A 17666-nucleotide genomic window follows, 5' to 3' on the forward strand; every position below is an offset into this window, starting at 1 on the left:
AAAAAAACATTAGAATAAAAAAATTTAAAAAATAAAGTTTATGTTTAAAAAAATAAAATAAAAATAAAATCCTCTAATGCACTAAAAATAAAAGCCAAACATCTTTCTTCAGCCTATAAACTTTTGCATGATCTGGCGCCTGTTATTTGAGTTATCTGCTCTTGCGTAACGCACCACCCCAAAACTTTAGTGTTTGAAACAACAACAATTTATTATATTTCATGATGTTCAGCAAAGGAATAGCTGGTCAGTTCTCTGCACCATTTGGTATAGGCCGGGATCACTTGTATGCCTGCATTTGTTTGGGAACCAATCTGGGGCTGAAATGACCAACATGGCTTTCCTCATATGCCTGGTGCCTTAGCCGGGAGGACCGCCTAGGCCTCTCCCTCTCTATGTGGTCCCTCAGCATGAGTGGGCAAGTTTAAGTGTCTTTTCCTGGCAGCCGAATCTCAAGAGGACAGAAAAGAAAGCTACCAGTATGTTGAACGTCTAAGCCAAAACACAGAACATCACTTCCACCACATTCTATTGGTCAAAGCAAGTCACAAGGGCAGCCCAGGCTCAAGGGGAGGGAAGACAGACCTGCCCCTTGATTAGAGGAGTGACATAAGTGTTCAAGAATGGGAGGAATTTTTGGTAATAATTTTTAGAAATAATCTTCCACATCTACCTATATCTCAAATCTAATTTCATACCACTCTGCCCAAGCCATACTAGGCACCTTTGTCTTTTTTGTTTGGTTTGGTTTTTGAGAGAGAAAGAGAAAGAGCAGGAGAAGGGTCAGAGGGGGAGAAAGAATCCATGCTAGGTGTGGAGCCAGATGCAGGGCTCAATCTCATGACCCTGAAATTAGAACCTGAGCTGAAATCAAGAGTCGGACGCTTAACTGACTGAACCACCCAGGCACCCCCTCTTTGTCTTTTTTAATAGATGCTGAAATAGAGACTGCTGGCATTCCTCCCAATATCCTTCTATTCGTCTTCTTCAGGGATAGAACTTCTGAATTTCCACTAGGTTCATGGCTCCTCAGAATAAATACCACATTTCCCAGGCTCCCGTGAAGCAAGGTATGATCATGTGATTATGTTCTGGGCAATGGAATGTCAGGGGAAGTGCACAAAAGAAGTTTTAGCAAACCTTCCTTAAAAGATATCAGTTGTCTCTCTTTTGACCCATTTCTTCCTGTACCTTTTGCTCCTTCATGCTGGTTGGACTATGAGGGGGTCTGAGAATTAAATTCTTTCCAGGTTGGAGAAACTTGAGGCTCTGAGACCATAGAACAGCCTACCAACCCTGGAGCCATGACCCCTGGACTTTTCTTTGACAGAAATACACTGCTATCTTGTCTAAGCCACAGCTATTTTGTGTTTTCCATCTTTTACAGGCAAACTTTGTCCTTACCGAAGAGCATTTTCAGCAGAGGAATCATGAAGAGCAAAGGGCCCAAGGCAGGAGAATGTTCAGAATGTGAGCAGAGTGATGAGATTGAGAGATTATAGAAGAGGCAATAATGGCCATGTCCTATAGAGCCTTATAAACTTGTCTTTTTCATCCAAATGAAACAGGAAACCACTGTAGAGTTTTGAGAAGGGAGTGACATGGTCTTACACTGTCGAGTCACTCTTGAGCCCAGGTAAAGAAAAGCTATGGGAGGGGCAAGACAGAAACAGGGGGCTAACTGGGAGATTTTTACCTAGATAAGAGGTGATAGTGGCAGAGACCAGGGAGATAGCAACGAAAATGGTAAGAAGTGGTCAGATTGTGGATCTGGTTTGAAGGGAGAGATGGTAGGATTTGCTGATGAATTGGATGTCGTTGGTCTCTGAGCAACTGGAGTTGCTGCTAATGGTTGTGGAGAAGGTTGAAAGGAAGCAGGGATTTAGGGGGTGGTGGCAGGGGAGAAATTAGGAGTTTGGTTTTGGACACTGTATTAGTTCCGGGTCTCCAAAGAAATAGAACAAGTAGAGTATGTGTATATAGGGAGAGATTTATTTTAAAAAATTGGCTTTTGCAATTATGGATGCTGGCAAATCTGAAATGGCAGGCAGGTAGGCTGGAGATCTAAGGAAGAGTTAATTTTGCAGCTCAAGTCTGAAGGTAGTCTGGAGGCAGAACCCCTTCTTCCATAAGGGGACCTCAGTCTTTTGTGGCCTTTAAGTGATTGAATGAAGCTCAGCCACAAATTGAGAATAATCTGCTTTACTCAAAGTCTATTGATATAAATGTTGATCACATTTAAAAACAGACCTTTACCACAACATCTAATCTGGTGTTTGGCCGAACATATGGGCAGCATAGACTAGCCAAGTTGACACATAAAATTAGCTTTCATGGACATGTTAGGTTGGAAGTGCCTTTTTATATCCCAGTGGAGTTGCCTAGTAGGCATCTGACTTACTTGAGGTGAACATCTGTGTTCATCAACATACACATCTCATTTAAAGATACAGGAAGGAATGATTAAGTGTAGGAAGAAAAGAGAATAAGTTTGAGGCATTCCAACCTTAAGAGTTAGGACAGATGAGGAATAACCACCAGAGGGAAGTGTGAAGAAGCCAGAGAGTCACCAGAGGAGAGCAGTGCTCTGGAAGCTAATGAGTAAAATGCTTCCAAGAGGAAGAAATGCTCACTGTGTCACATTTTGCTGATAGGTCAGGTAAGATCTGAGAATTTTTGCCATTGGATTTGGCAACTTGGAAATTATGAACAACCTCATGTATCAGGATTCACCCAGAGAAGCAGAACTGGTAAAAGATATGTATTGAGAGACCTGCTGCACAGAATTGAGTTATGCAATTGTGGGGGCTGGCTAGGCAAGTTTGAATTCCATAGGGCAGGTCATCAGGAAAGACAGGCTGGAACTCTCAAGCATGGGCTAAAGCTTGTGCCCACAGGCAGGTTTGTTTTCTTCAGGGAAGCCTTATGCCCTTCAAGTGATTAGATGAGGCCCACCAGATAACCTAAAATGTCTCTTACTTAAACTCAACTGATTATGGACTTTAATCACATCTACAAGATATCTTCACAGCAATATCTCGATTGCTGTTTGATTGAAAAACCTAGCTTAACCTATTGGACACATCAAAAGACCATCATACCTCAACAAGACCAACCTCAGGGGACTGTGGGAGTAAGAGCCCAGTTGAAGGGGGTTCAAGAGAATGGGAAGAGAGAATGTGGAGATAGTTAATGTAGACAAATATTTCAAAGAGTTGTACTATGAAGGGAAGGAGAGAAATGGAGCAGTGACTAGAAGGAAAATAGAATGTAGGTTAAGAGGCTGAGATAAGGTAAGACCATTGGTGGGGAGGAGCTTAAGGAACTAGAGGCTTTGGTGTTAGAAAGTCATCTCGATGGACACTGAAACCACCAAGAAGAAGTAGGAATGACAGAGAGTGACAGTCAGGAGCTAACATATTCAGGGAATGAGACATGCCCCAGGTTTGGGTGGGGGGTAACAGTACATGGTAGTACAAGAAAGAGTAGTTGGAGTTACAATCTGATGACATCAAAGTCAAAGCTGGGGGAGTAGGAGGTTAGAGAAGAAGAAGTGAATCGTCTGGGGAAACAGCACTGATGAGCAAAGAGGATACACACCCATCTTCAGACGCAGCATGGGGAGTTTGGGACAACTTTCTCTTGAGAGGGATGTGCAGAAAGCGGTGTCCTCATATGAGATCCATATCTGAGCTAGAGCAAGCAGGTGAAGGGAATTTTCAGAGAAATTGAGAATTTAGGGGAAATGCTGATAATTGATGGAGTGGAGGAAGGAGATGACATCGGTAGGGGGGTTTCAGAACCATATTAGGAGAAGCTAGGGGGCTAGTGCCCTGGGGTGTCTGACATTGATAGGGATAAAGATCACATGAGAATAGTCTTGGTGGCTTCCAGGCAGATGGTGATCATGAGACTGAGTGTTGAGGAATGGATGGGAGTAAGGATGAGAGTCTTGCCAAGAATACAAGCTCTGGTTCCCTGTGTTCTGTTTTTCTCTTACTGCTGGGGATATCAAAGCTGGAAGCAGGAGAGTGGTAGCCCAGCACTTAATTCCCCTGGACCTAGGTTTCCTCCTTGGAAAAATAATTTGGCTGCAGAAATTGTCTGTAGCAACTTCGCTATGCCAACCTGTGATTCTTTAAAATAGTTCCATAACTTGTGCTTGGCATAAATGTTTGATTCCCAGAATGTTCACTTTTTTGGCCCTGGTCAAAGTCATTTTTAATGCCTTCCTGGCCTGTCCCATGACAAGACTGAAAGGACAAATACACTACATGTCATCAGCACCAGGCTCCTTTCCAGATTTCAAACATTTAACACAAAAATACAAAGTACATTTACATTTAATACAAAATGTAAAGTAGCTCATCACTATTTGTTACTGGTTCAATCTTGAAATATTGATAATTCTGGATATATACCTTTAAATAAAATCTATTCTTAAAATTAATTCTACTCTTTGATTTTTTACTTTTTAAAATGTGGGGGCACCTGGGTGGTGCAGTAGGTCAAGCATCTGACTCTTGATTAGGCTCAGGTTGTGATCTCAGGGGGGATGGGATCAAGCCCCGCATTGGGTTCCACACTCAGTGTGGAGTCTGCTTGAAATTCTCTCTCCCTCTCCCTCCGCCCCTCCTGCTCATGCTCTTCTCTCTGTCTCTAAACTAAATAAATACATCTTTAAAAAAATAAAATAAAATGTCACTACCAGACTCAAAAACAGAAGGTAGAGGTGCCTGGGTGGCCCAGTCGTTAAGCGTCTGCCTTCAGCTCAGGGCGTGATCTCAGAGTCCTGGGATCAAGCCCCACATCAGGCTCCTCTGCTGGGAGCCTGTTTCTTCCTCTCCCACTCCCCCTGCTTGTGTTCCCTCTCTCTCTGGCTGTCTCTCTCTCTGTCAAATAAATACATAAAATCTTAAATAAAAAAAAAAAACCAGAGGGTAAAATGGTGATTACCAGGGAGTAGGAATAGGGGAGATATTGTTTAAGGGTCCAAAGTTTCAGCTAGTCAATAAATAAGTCCTTGAGATCTAGTGCCAATACATAGATAACAGTATTGTATCATAATCATTAAACTTGCTAAGGGACTAGATCTTAATTATTCCCACCACAAAAAAAGAAATGATGATGATATGAGGTGATGGAAGTGCTAACCATTGCTACAATTGCAGTCACACTACAATATATAAATGTATCAAATTAGTATAGCATACCCCTTAAATTTACACAAGGTTATATGTCAAATATATTTCAATAGAAAATACATAACAATTTTAAGAATGAAATGTGGCTACCAGAATACTTAAAATCACAATTGCAGTGTGCAGTATATTTCTATGGACAGCGCTGCTGTGAGGTTCCCACCACGCTCAGAGCAGACCGTTCATCTGGCACTGCGATTCGCAGAGTGTGGTCCCCTCTGACCAGAAGCATCGGCATTACCTGGGGGCTTGTTAGATATGCAATTGCTCACCCCTTCCCAGCCTTATAGAATCACAGAATCAGCATCTCCAGGCGGAGGCCTGCCATCTGTGTCCTAACAAGCCCTCCAGGTATTTTCATTCAGTAGCTGCTGCCGTGGTGAGGCACAGAGCTAGGAGCACACTTGGCTAGTGCTTCCAGAAGTGCAAAAATCAATCTTTGCAGAGGATCAAGTTTACTACATGGCTAGGCAACTTAAAATATTAGCTTTCATATTCAAAAAGTTGAAAAATAGATGTGAATATTGAAGCCAAACCAAGCCATTATGTCCTGGAAAAGGACTGCTTGGGGCAGGGGAGGGGAGAGGTAAATAAGTAGGCTGTCATTTGGTTTAATGTAGGAGATTGAGACCTGTGGCATTATAAGCTAAGATTCATTGACTTTAATTATAAATGTTTGGTTCTAAATCTGAACCCCACCCTTTGTGTTAAGGCATTATTTTCAACTCCATTTTACTGGTAAGGAAACTGAGGCACAGCAAGGTTAATTAGCTGGTTCAAGGCCACGTCTGCTGGGGCCAGAGTGAATCTGGCTATAGGGCCTGGATTGTTAACCATTGTACTCAGTCTTGCATAGGGTCCAGGCCGGATCTCAGCTAATCTATAAAGGGGGTTATTTCTATCCTAGTTCTTCCTGGCTATTAGAATCATCTGGGGACACTTACAACTGCATTCCTGCCAGGCTCCACCTACTAGAGATTTTCATTTCATTGGTCTGACATGGTTTCAGGGGTGCTGAAGTGTTCCCCAGGGACCTTGGAAACCCCTCCCATTTGACAGAGGATGAAGATGAAGCCGGGAGACATGGGCAGGATGAGTTAGCAGTAGTAAACTCAGGCTCTATCAATTAGGCCTGGGTTCTCCAACTGCAAGATGCACAAGTCCCCTAGGTGACCTTTTTGAATGCAGGTTCTGATGCAGTGGGGGAGGGGGCGAGCTTCTGCAGTATCCAGGCAAGGGTGAGGCTACTGGTCCACAGACCACACTTTAGCATTTGGACCGTGAACTACCTGGATGTCCTAACTCCTGGGGCACTTTCCTGGCCAGAAAGTGGCCTTAGGAGTCCCACTTTCCCAGCAGGGGGAGAGTAGGCCAGGATACTTAACCCAAGTGTGATTCCTTGAGATGGCAGGCTTGATGCCCTGAGCTCCAAACAAGGCCCAGTTGGCCTGGGATGAACACCTGGAGCATGGTCGAAGTTCCAGTTCCTAAGGCCTGGGGGAAATTCTGGGAACCTGAAAGGAAAAAAACAAAAACAAAAACAACCCGCCCCCCCCCACCAAGTTATGGCCCTGAAGCAGGAACCCCAGTGACCCCACCCTTCTGTCCAATTGTCCTCCTCTCCCTTAAACTCAGCTTAGAGTTCTCTCCGGGCTTCTTGCCCCCTCCCACTCCTGTCTGAACTGTGGACAAACGAAGTGCGGGGACAGAGAGGGTCACCTTTGTCTCCCCCAAGGCGCACTGCTTTCTTGGCTGGAGGGTAGGACAGCCAGGATGCAAGCCCCTCAATGTGTCCTTTCCTCTCTACAACGCCCCCGCCGCTACCCTGACTCTCCACCCCGGTCCCGCCGTCTCCCTCCAAAGTTCCCAGTCCGAGGCGAGAAGCGGCCTTCGGATGGCCCCGGGATGAAGGTTTTCCTCACCACCACCCCTCCTCCCGCGGCTGGCTTGCACACCCCCGAAGAGTCCTCTCCGAGTCCCGTCCTCTTGCAGCCTCCCGCAGGAAAGGATGCCAACGGCGCGGTGCGGGAGGACGCCGAGGCCCCAGGAAGGAGGCGGCGCGGCGCCTGGAGCTCCGGAAAACCGCCACCTCACTCAGTCACGCTGTCCTCGGGAACCGGGGACGCAGCGCCTGTGCCCAGAACAGAAAACGGAGGAAGGAATAACTTCGCGTTGGGGGTGGTGGTGGGGGCGGGATTCAAGCTTTTTCTGTAAGATCTGTGTATCGCACCCTCACTCCCCAACCCACACCCAGCAGCCAGAGCCTCTCACCCGGCCTACGGGGCCATCCGGCTGGGTCCCTACACGCACATTGTCCCCGCCGGCCCCGCCAGCCCAGGTTCCGGCCCATCAAGTCGGGAAATGAGACGATCCATCAGCTGGCCCTGAATGAGTGCCCGAGGCGTCCCCCATCTGTGCGCTTCACAAAGTCACCCGGGAATAACCACGAAGCAGCCGCCACAGAGGCTCCCGACCTCCGGGTGACAGAGGTGGTGAACGTTGCTCTTGGTGGCTTTGGTGCTCTTGGCTCCAAGACTCATTTGGTTCGGCTGGGGATTCCCGAGACTGTGGGCGAGGTGGTGACTATAACCTCTATAGATCCGACTCTCTGACAACTGAAAGAAAAAAAAAAAATGGCCCGGGAGAATTAGAAACACAAAGAACGTCCCGTGGAGGACACAGATTTGGTCCGGGAGACAGCACATGCGGGTGCCACCTGGGCTGCTGGGCCTGGGGGAGACCTCTGACAGCCAGACCTGGGGCGGCAGAAGGCCTGGCGGTTGCACAGGCAGAGGTAGGCTGGACATCCGCAAATTTGCTTTTGAATTTAAAAAATAACCATGGAGAAATATGTGAAGGTTAATGTTTTTTTTAGTGTTATTACCTGGGATTTAATGTTATTTTTATTTTGATGGGACTCTCAGGAGGGTCTCCACGGTGCTGTTCTGGATAGGACCTCCCAGAGTTCTTAGCCGGCCTTGTCCACCGAAGAGGAGATAGGCGGGGACTGGGCACCCTCTGGAGCCGCCAAAGAGCCGGTCCCGTGTCCAGCCGGCAGCCTGGACCTGCACCCAGGCGGGCTCCGCGGAAGGGGCGGTGAGAGCAGCCAGGGGCGCGGGGTTAGCCTCTGGGCCCGAGACTTGCTGCTGAGAAGCAGGCCCCCGGTTTGTCCCAGGGGACTCCCATTAAGGTAGAATCCTGGGCTTTTCTTCCAGTTGCAAACGGGGGTGGGGAATGCCGTCTTCTCCCACCCCCTTTCCCGAGTTGATTTTTTTTTTCTTTTTTTCTTTTGAAGCTGAACAATACTCTAACCTCACAACCCTGGGCCCTGTGAGTCAGTTCACCATCTCACCTTCGCCTTCCCGGTCTGGAACCTGAGGGCTCCAGGGCGGCCACCCGCCCGCCCGGCCCTCAGAGGCCGCTTCCCCCAGGGTGCGCGCCCCTCCGCTGCCTGTGCCCTTGGAGCCTTCTCTGCCGTCTCAGCTTCGATCACCTCTCAGCAGAATCCGTTCTCTGTCTGGAAAACCTCGCTCGGGTCCGCGAGCTGTCCAAGGACCGAGCTGCGGCGTGGTACCCCGTGCACCCCTAGTCCTGGAGAGCGCATCCTCTCAACTTCTGTTCTGGAAGCCAGACCGCTGGGGCACTTCGGGGGCCTTTCCCTCCGGTGTGGTTACTGAGCTGGCGGTTTGGTTAGGAAGAAAAGAAAAGAAGCGATGCCTCGGTAACCTGGTCTCCTCTCTTCCCCCAGTTCAGCATCCTACCCCCCTCCCCCCGCCCCAGCCAAGTCTCCCGGCTTTTCTCGGAATGGGGGAGGGACCCGAGAGGCCTGAGGATCGGAGAGTGCCCGGGTCTCACCGCCCACCCACCTCTCCCCAACTCTGGGTTTGCCAAGACTTCCTGCGGCGTAGGAGCTCCGAAGAAGGTCGTGAAGGAGCCAGGGACTCGCTCTCTGCTAGGGACTTTCTTCCTCCTTTTTCTAGTCCTAACTACTCCGGACGCCCAAACACAAAAGACCCCGCAGGTCCTGGCTGTAGCCGAACTTGCTCAACCCCAGCACCCTTGTAATTGATCCCCCCGTTCCCCGCTTTGGAACCGGTGTGGACCTCACCTGCAACTGGGCAGGGGGGTTCTGTCCCCTGTCTACACCAGGAGCGGCTGCGCCAAGGTGTCAGCAGTCCAACCCAAGTGCCAGGCACCAATGTCTTTCTCTGGTTGAGGTCGTTGCGAGCTCCCGGTGCAGGCAGCTAGGCGTCCGGCAGCAGCGCTCATCTCCCTTCTCTCGGGCAGAAGCTCCCAGTCTGGAAGTCTGCAGCCTGCGCGCCCCTCGAAGATCCAAGCCCCGCGCAACCGGCCCACCTGCGTCGGTACCACCCAAAGGTAATGCCACAGGCCACAGGCCATGCGTCCTGACCAGCGCCCACTTATCCCACGTTGAGACAGTACACTTTAATAATGGAATTCCCATTAATGTTTTTTCCTTAAAAGAATTGCGCAGATCACCTCCCAACCAGGTTCACTCATAGAAGCATTGTGCTTAGTCCTGAAAGGATCCTTCAGCAAAGGCATTTTGGTGATGAAAATGGTGAAGCTACTGCACCGATGTCATTGCAAATAACTATCATATTACTTCCTAGATTGCCATCCCAGGCACCTTCTCAGTACACTGAAGACTTCTTCCTCTTTCCCTTTCTTGGTTCCCGGAACATCTTTGCGTGATCACAAAAACAGCCACAAACATATCCCAACCTTACAACATCAGAACACCTGAGGCATTCCAGAACTCCAGCACTGCTCCAGGGAAGCTTCCCTGAGAGCACAACAAACTGGCCATCCCACTCTCACCCTCCCCTCCCAAAGGCAATTAACATAAATTGTCCTTAGTCTCAACACATCATCAAGTGAATAAGCAGATAAGGTCAAATAAGCAATTAAAAGAGTAGTTAACTGGGGACCAAGAACCCATGTAACACATCATAAAAGAGATTTTACAGAATTGCATTATTACAGAAGTCAGGTAGCAAAGTGTTTTAAATGAGCCACGGCTTGCCTAACCTTAGGCCCAATGAGGTAGTTGTTATTTCCTGGAGAGAAAAACTTCTTGAAGAATTTTNTCCCGACCTCCGGGTGACAGAGGTGGTGAACGTTGCTCTTGGTGGCTTTGGTGCTCTTGGCTCCAAGACTCATTTGGTTCGGCTGGGGATTCCCGAGACTGTGGGCGAGGTGGTGACTATAACCTCTATAGATCCGACTCTCTGACAACTGAAAGAAAAAAAAAAAATGGCCCGGGAGAATTAGAAACACAAAGAACGTCCCGTGGAGGACACAGATTTGGTCCGGGAGACAGCACATGCGGGTGCCACCTGGGCTGCTGGGCCTGGGGGAGACCTCTGACAGCCAGACCTGGGGCGGCAGAAGGCCTGGCGGTTGCACAGGCAGAGGTAGGCTGGACATCCGCAAATTTGCTTTTGAATTTAAAAAATAACCATGGAGAAATATGTGAAGGTTAATGTTTTTTTTAGTGTTATTACCTGGGATTTAATGTTATTTTTATTTTGATGGGACTCTCAGGAGGGTCTCCACGGTGCTGTTCTGGATAGGACCTCCCAGAGTTCTTAGCCGGCCTTGTCCACCGAAGAGGAGATAGGCGGGGACTGGGCACCCTCTGGAGCCGCCAAAGAGCCGGTCCCGTGTCCAGCCGGCAGCCTGGACCTGCACCCAGGCGGGCTCCGCGGAAGGGGCGGTGAGAGCAGCCAGGGGCGCGGGGTTAGCCTCTGGGCCCGAGACTTGCTGCTGAGAAGCAGGCCCCCGGTTTGTCCCAGGGGACTCCCATTAAGGTAGAATCCTGGGCTTTTCTTCCAGTTGCAAACGGGGGTGGGGAATGCCCTCTGCTCCCACCCCCTTTCCCGAGTTGATTTTTTTTTCTTTTTTTCTTTTGAAGCTGAACAATACTCTAACCTCACAACCCTGGGCCCTGTGAGTCAGTTCACCATCTCACCTTCGCCTTCCCGGTCTGGAACCTGAGGGCTCCAGGGCGGCCACCCGCCCGCCCGGCCCTCAGAGGCCGCTTCCCCCAGGGTGCGCGCCCCTCCGCTGCCTGTGCCCTTGGAGCCTTCTCTGCCGTCTCAGCTTCGATCACCTCTCAGCAGAATCCGTTCTCTGTCTGGAAAACCTCGCTCGGGTCCGCGAGCTGTCCAAGGACCGAGCTGCGGCGTGGTACCCCGTGCACCCCTAGTCCTGGAGAGCGCATCCTCTCAACTTCTGTTCTGGAAGCCAGACCGCTGGGGCACTTCGGGGGCCTTTCCCTCCGGTGTGGTTACTGAGCTGGCGGTTTGGTTAGGAAGAAAAGAAAAGAAGCGATGCCTCGGTAACCTGGTCTCCTCTCTTCCCCCAGTTCAGCATCCTACCCCCCTCCCCCCGCCCCAGCCAAGTCTCCCGGCTTTTCTCGGAATGGGGGAGGGACCCGAGAGGCCTGAGGATCGGAGAGTGCCCGGGTCTCACCGCCCACCCACCTCTCCCCAACTCTGGGTTTGCCAAGACTTCCTGCGGCGTAGGAGCTCCGAAGAAGGTCGTGAAGGAGCCAGGGACTCGCTCTCTGCTAGGGACTTTCTTCCTCCTTTTTCTAGTCCTAACTACTCTGGACGCCCAAACACAAAAGACCCCTCAGGTCCTGGCTGTAGCCGAACTTGCTCAACCCCAGCACCCTTGTAATTGATCCCCCCGTTCCCCGCTTTGGAACCGGTGTGGACCTCACCTGCAACTGGGCAGGGGGTTTCTGTCCCCTGTCTACACCAGGAGCGGCTGCGCCAAGGTGTCAGCAGTCCAACCCAAGTGCCAGGCGCCAATGTCTTTCTCTGGTTGAGGTCGTTTCGAGCTCCGGGTGCAGGCAGCTAGGCGTCCGGCAGCAGCGCTCATCTCCCTTCTCTCGGGCAGAAGCTCCCAGTCTGGAAGTCTGCAGCCTGCGCGCCCCTCGAAGCTCCAAGCCCCGCGCAACCGGCCCACCTGCGTCGGTACCACCCAAAGGTAATGCCACAGGCCACAGGCCATGCGTCCTGACCAGCGCCCACTTATCCCACGTTGAGACAGTACACTTTAATAATGGAATTCCCATTAATGTTTTTTCCTTAAAAGAATTGCGCAGATCACCTCCCAACCAGGTTCACTCGTAGAAGCATTGTGCTTAGTCCTGAAAGGATCCTTCAGCAAAGGCATTTTGGTGATGAAAATGGTGAAGCTACTGCACCGATGTCATTGCAAATAACTATCATATTACTTCCTAGATTGCCATCCCAGGCACCTTCGCAGTACACTGAAGACTTCTTCCTCTTTCCCTTTCTTGGTTCCCGGAACATCTTTGCGTGATCACAAAAACAGCCACAAACATATCCCAACCTTACAACATCAGAACACCTGAGGCATTCCAGAACTCCAGCACTGCTCCAGGGAAGCTTCCCTGAGAGCACAACAAACTGCCCAGCCCACTCTCACCCTCCCCTCCCAAAGGCAATTAACATAAATTGTCCTTAGTCTCAACACATCATCAAGTGAATAAGCAGATAAGGTCAAATAAGCAATTAAAAGAGTAGTTAACTGGGGACCAAGAACCCATGTAACACATCATAAAAGAGATTTTACAGAATTGCATTATTACAGAAGTCAGGTAGCAAAGTGTTTTAAATGAGCCACGGCTTGCCTAACCTTAGGCCCAATGAGGTAGTTGTTATTTCCTGGAGAGAAAAACTTCTTGAAGAATTTTAAAAAATTCTCAGTTGACTCTTGTCTTTTGCAGAAAATTTCCCTGCCCCCAAGTTAAGATTTCCTCACTGCTAGGAAAGCAGAGAGGACTGCCCTCGAAAGCCTAAAAGCTTATAGGTTGGAGCTTACTGGTAACTAACTTAAAACAGGTTTAAAAATACCTAATGACTGCCTCATTTGCTAGTGAACTGTTCAGGAATGATTACCAGGATGCCTGGGTGGCGCAGTCCTTAAGCATCTGCCTTCCGCTCAGCTCAGGGCGTGATCCCAGAGATCGAGCCCCACATCAGGCTCCTCCACTAGGAGCCTGCTTCTTCCTCTCCCACTCCCCCTGTTTGTGTTCCCTCTCTCACTGTCTGTCTCTGTCAAATAAATAAATAAAATCTTTAAAAAAAAAAAAGGAATTATTACCAGGCCCTACCATCTTCTTATTCAGTGTTTGTTTCGTGGACTTTGTCCCCCGTATTCTCTCCTATGTGAAGGCATTTATTCTAAATGAACCCATAAAAGGACATTTCCTAAGGACTTAGCATGAACATACTTTGCCAATGAAAGGGCCATTATTCTGGTGCCTTGCCCCCTCCACTGGTTACCCTCATTGCAGAAACAGCTCTTGCTCCATTAAAGTAGGTGCATTTGAGACCAATGAGATGAAAGGATGAGGAAAATTTTGCCAAGGTCATGCAAGCTGAGTGCATCAGAGGCTCAAACTTAATTTTCTGATTCTTTCCAAATATTCTAGGGTATGGAAACTTATGCACAAAATATTCTTATGTATGCTTATTTTTCAGTTCCTATCCCCAAAGGGTTTCTATCCTAGAAAGGGTTTCAAATGTATTCAAAGGCAATAAATAAATTAAATGAAATAAGTGGTCAGTGATAAGCTGAACACAAGAAACGGTTTGGGTAAGTAGTAATTCTGGCTTAACCTCTCTGTGCACCTTGTCTAGTTTAGTTAAATTAGTCCTGCTTCTGTTATTCATGTGTGTTCCAGTGTGTGTGTGTGTGTGTGTGTGTGTGTTGTATGCTTTGGAAGGGTTGGGGGACAACAGAGCCAGAGTACATTTTTACATTTCCCTGTAAGGTAGACTGAAACATCAACAAGCTGAATTTTAGCTGTAACAAGCCTAGCTTTCTCTTTCAAAGCTTATAAATATGGTTTCTAATTAGCATTTTACCTGATTTTTGTAATTTTGTTGCTTGATCTACAGATACAAGTCAATTGTTTGTGTGGCCAAGTATAAAGAGATATACCTAACAATTTGAATATTTAATTTTATTTAAGATGAGGTTTGCATCTGCCTTTTTTTTCCATATACCATATGTAGGGTGCAATATAAAATAAAGAAGTTAAATAGGGGCTATGTAGTCTATAAATTATCATGGAGTTTTGGACCTAATTTCTTTTTCATTGCAAAATTGGTAAACATGGAAAGATGAAGAGTTACATCTTGGTGCTGGCTTTCCTATTTAAAATATATTTCTTCCATTGGCATTGGCTTTCTTTGGCTGTCCCCCCCCCAGGTCAATCTGTCCATGTTTTTCAAGACCCACCTTCTCCAAGAGGCCTCCTTTGATTAGGTGGGATGGCTGTCTTACCTAAACTTTCCCTACACATCTATGCCCATCTTGTGCCAGGCAATCCTACATCTTCATGTACCTGCCTATTTTCTCCCATCCAAACTGAAAGCCCTATACACACAGGGTCCTTTTCTTCTACTTCTGTGAAATAGTAGCCACCCAATAGCGTGGGATTCATTTAGGTTAATTCAATAAGGAAATACATGAATTGAAAAGAATCCTTTGAAGGACATAGAGAATCTAGAGAAGATTCCAAAAGCAACGTGCTTGGGTCACACTTACTCCTGACAATTTTTTTTGACCACCAGCAGCAATGATGGAAATGACACAACCATTATCCACACGAGTATACCTGTTTATATCAGTTTCTCCTAGCTCTTCTCCCATTCAATAAATGAAGAATGGAACAAATTTTGGAAAACATTGTTACTATCTTAAAATATTATTTAATGGTAAGTTTTACTCCTTTATCATGTCTTTGCTAATTTCAAAGAAGTGAAGATTTTTTTAAAGGATGATTAGAGGGACCCCTGGGTGTTGCAGTCAGTTTAGTATCTGACTCTTGGTTTTGGCTCAGGTCATGATCTCACAAGCATGGGATCAAGCCCTGCTTTGGACTCTGTGCTCAGCACAGAGTCTGCTTGAGATTCTCTCTCCCTCACCCTCTGCCCTTCCTGCTGGTGCTCTCTTTCTCTGAAATAAATAAATATAAATAAATAAATAAATAAATAAATAAATAAATCTTTAAAAAGGATGATTAGAAAGTTATTTAATTAATATAGATGAAAGTTGTAGGGGAAATGACCCAATTCTTATTGTAACATAAGAATCACTGCGGATAGCTTAATAAGTTAAGGGGTCTTTGTAAGCTATCTTTAAAATTAAACACCTAAAAGGAAATTTAATTACATTTTGAGGATGATCTTCCCAGGAAGAAAGGGTTAAAACTGCCTCCTTTTTCTCTTTTAACTCATTTGAGTACTCTCTGGTGTCAACGAAGAGATCATTTATGTCAGGTATGAAAAGAAACTATTTCAAAGGAAACACCATTTGATTTAAAATGAAATCAATAATCAACTACAACTTAAGGTTAATGATCCATGCTACTTCCCATCTATATTTTCTTATTAAAGCAAATTATCATCAATTAATTCAGTTGATCTTTAAAAAACCTATAAATGAGGACATCTGCAATAATGTGTCACAAGAGAAAATGTCATAATCTTTTACAGACATCTCCTCTACTTGGATAATGGTATTTGTTTATCTTTGGGTTCCCAGAGCACCAAGCATGTGCAAGTAGTTGGTATTCAGCTAATGTTTATGACTAAATGAATCTGTCTTTTGTTTTGAATGATGTTATACTCATTGGCTCACTTGACCTAACCAGCCATCCCTTGAGTTATTATTCCAGTTTTTTTAGTTGAGGAAAATGATAATCTGTACGAGGTCATAAAAGTAATAAGTAGTGAATCCTAGACTAAAATCTATCCATTTCTTTCCTCATTAAAGTACTGGAGGAAAAGATGGAGGAACAGAGAATAGAAATGCTTCAATACATATGTCTCATTGTTTTTAAAAATTTTACAGTACTGCAGGAAAATGTGTAATAGCAAGTGCTAACATGAAGAATTGTAAGGCATGTAAGTTTTGCAAATTCCAATCATAACCAATAGTAATTGACTTTTATTAATCACAATTTGGCCTCAATTCTTCTGTATATAAACATTTATACAGAGTTCTTGAGAAATACTTAAGTGAAATATAAAATAACCAAGATAAAAATAAGATATAAAATATAGTATCAATTTAAATATTACTTCATAATTTGAATTGCTATTGATCTAATTAGAGATGTGGGGTTTCAGCTTGTTATTTGGTCATTGAATAAAGATTTTATGGAAATGAAAATATGGTATATTTAGGAGTCAAAGTATTATATAAGGAAAAATGAAGATGATCCCTATGAAGTTAAAGCATGTGATTTTTCTATTTTAATTCTAACTGACCATGTGACATTTGGGAAGGTCATTTAATTTTTTTGAGCCTCAGTTTTAGGAATGTACAACCACAATAAGGCATATCTTCCCTTGCCTACCTTCTAAGATGGTAGGGAGGATCAAATTCGGCAATGAATGCTTGTAAAAATATTTTGCAATTTCCCCCTTAATATGACATTGTTTATTTTATGATATTGTATTACTGACTATTCACATAATCAGATATCCTGTAAGACATGAAATATTTGGACATCAATACAATTGATGAGGACAGCATGTTTATTGCTGTCAAAGCTGCATTCTAACTTACAAAGCAAAAATTTTTAAAAAGCAAGCTACCGTTTTATGTAAATATAGGAATTAGCCCAGTAGTATTTGTTTTTCCATCCCACTAGAGGCTGTAGAGTAATATCTGCGTGTGTGTATGTTTACATAACTATGTAACATTACCGTCCTAAGAGACCCTAGATAACCCTCACAAACTTCGGGTTGACTTACATTCCTCTTGGCAGAAAAGTTGCAGTATATAGATGGTAGGTGACCCCAGAGTTTAGAGCCCTCATGCAACCAGAGAGCAGAACTAACAGAAAATAAGCCAGAGTACTGCCCTGACTGACGGCCCCATTTAGGGAGGTGTCAATTTAACTTTAAACCCATTAGCTCATTGAGAGCAGGGGAGAGAAGGGGATGTCTCCAAATGCAGGAAACTGTTGCCATAGCATTTTCCTTCTCTATTTCTGCCTACTCCTCCTCCCTCAAAGCAGCAACAATTTGTGCTCTCCCGTTTTCTTTCAGCAACCAGATGCATTTTCAGAAGCCAGGACTCTGGGGATGTGATATCTACACCACCTAATAACTGTACCTGGTAGGGATATTGAATAAGTCTGAGAGTGCTGTTAAGTTTTTCCGGACAGAATCATCTTTGCGGATGCAATTGCAGAACAGGAAACAGACTCAGGGAAAATTTTAGCCCCCCCAAATCTCATTGGCTATTTGCACAAGCTAAGCCACAACAATCGCTCCTGCCACACAACGGATCCCTTTCAGTACTCGCAGCCGTGGACAGCTCCCTCACCTCGCGGTCTGTTCCTCCGCAGTGAGCCGCCTCGCGTTCAGCCTGCACGGGTCGGTG

General features: G+C 46.2%; 1 protein-coding gene and 1 long non-coding RNA gene across 2 annotated transcripts; one reads left to right on the forward strand and one right to left on the reverse strand.

The window, feature by feature from the left end:
* Positions 1-6693: 6693 nt before the first annotated feature.
* On the reverse strand, positions 6694-7987 carry LOC117795417. Its single transcript, XR_004619418.1, has 3 exons — positions 7473-7987; positions 7124-7332; positions 6694-6715 (listed from the first exon to the last, which is right to left on the reverse strand). It is a non-coding gene; the product is annotated as an uncharacterized LOC117795417 (long non-coding RNA).
* Positions 7988-8041: 54 nt separating this feature from the next.
* Positions 8042-17636, forward strand: LOC117795751. Its single transcript, XM_034641609.1, has 5 exons — positions 8042-8059; positions 8174-8297; positions 8581-8922; positions 9351-9578; positions 17330-17636. The coding sequence occupies exons 1-5, from the start codon at positions 8042-8044 to the stop codon at positions 17401-17403; spliced, it is 786 nt and encodes a 261-aa protein (XP_034497500.1). The 3' UTR covers positions 17404-17636.
* The last annotated feature ends 30 nt before the right edge of the window (positions 17637-17666 follow it).

This window comes from Ailuropoda melanoleuca, chromosome 13, assembly GCF_002007445.2.
Source record: "Ailuropoda melanoleuca isolate Jingjing chromosome 13, ASM200744v2, whole genome shotgun sequence".
Taxonomy (NCBI): domain Eukaryota; kingdom Metazoa; phylum Chordata; class Mammalia; order Carnivora; family Ursidae; genus Ailuropoda; species Ailuropoda melanoleuca.

What these genes read in the sequence shown, in the direction of transcription:
- LOC117795751 (XM_034641609.1), top strand. An exon ending in AGAAAAGAAGCGATGCCTCG is followed by an intron (nt 8,923 to 9,350) that starts GTAACCTGGTCT and finishes TGTCTACACCAG; the next exon opens with GAGCGGCTGCGCCAAGGTGT. An exon ending in TGCGTCGGTACCACCCAAAG is followed by an intron (nt 9,579 to 17,329) that starts GTAATGCCACAG and finishes GTTTTCTTTCAG; the next exon opens with CAACCAGATGCATTTTCAGA.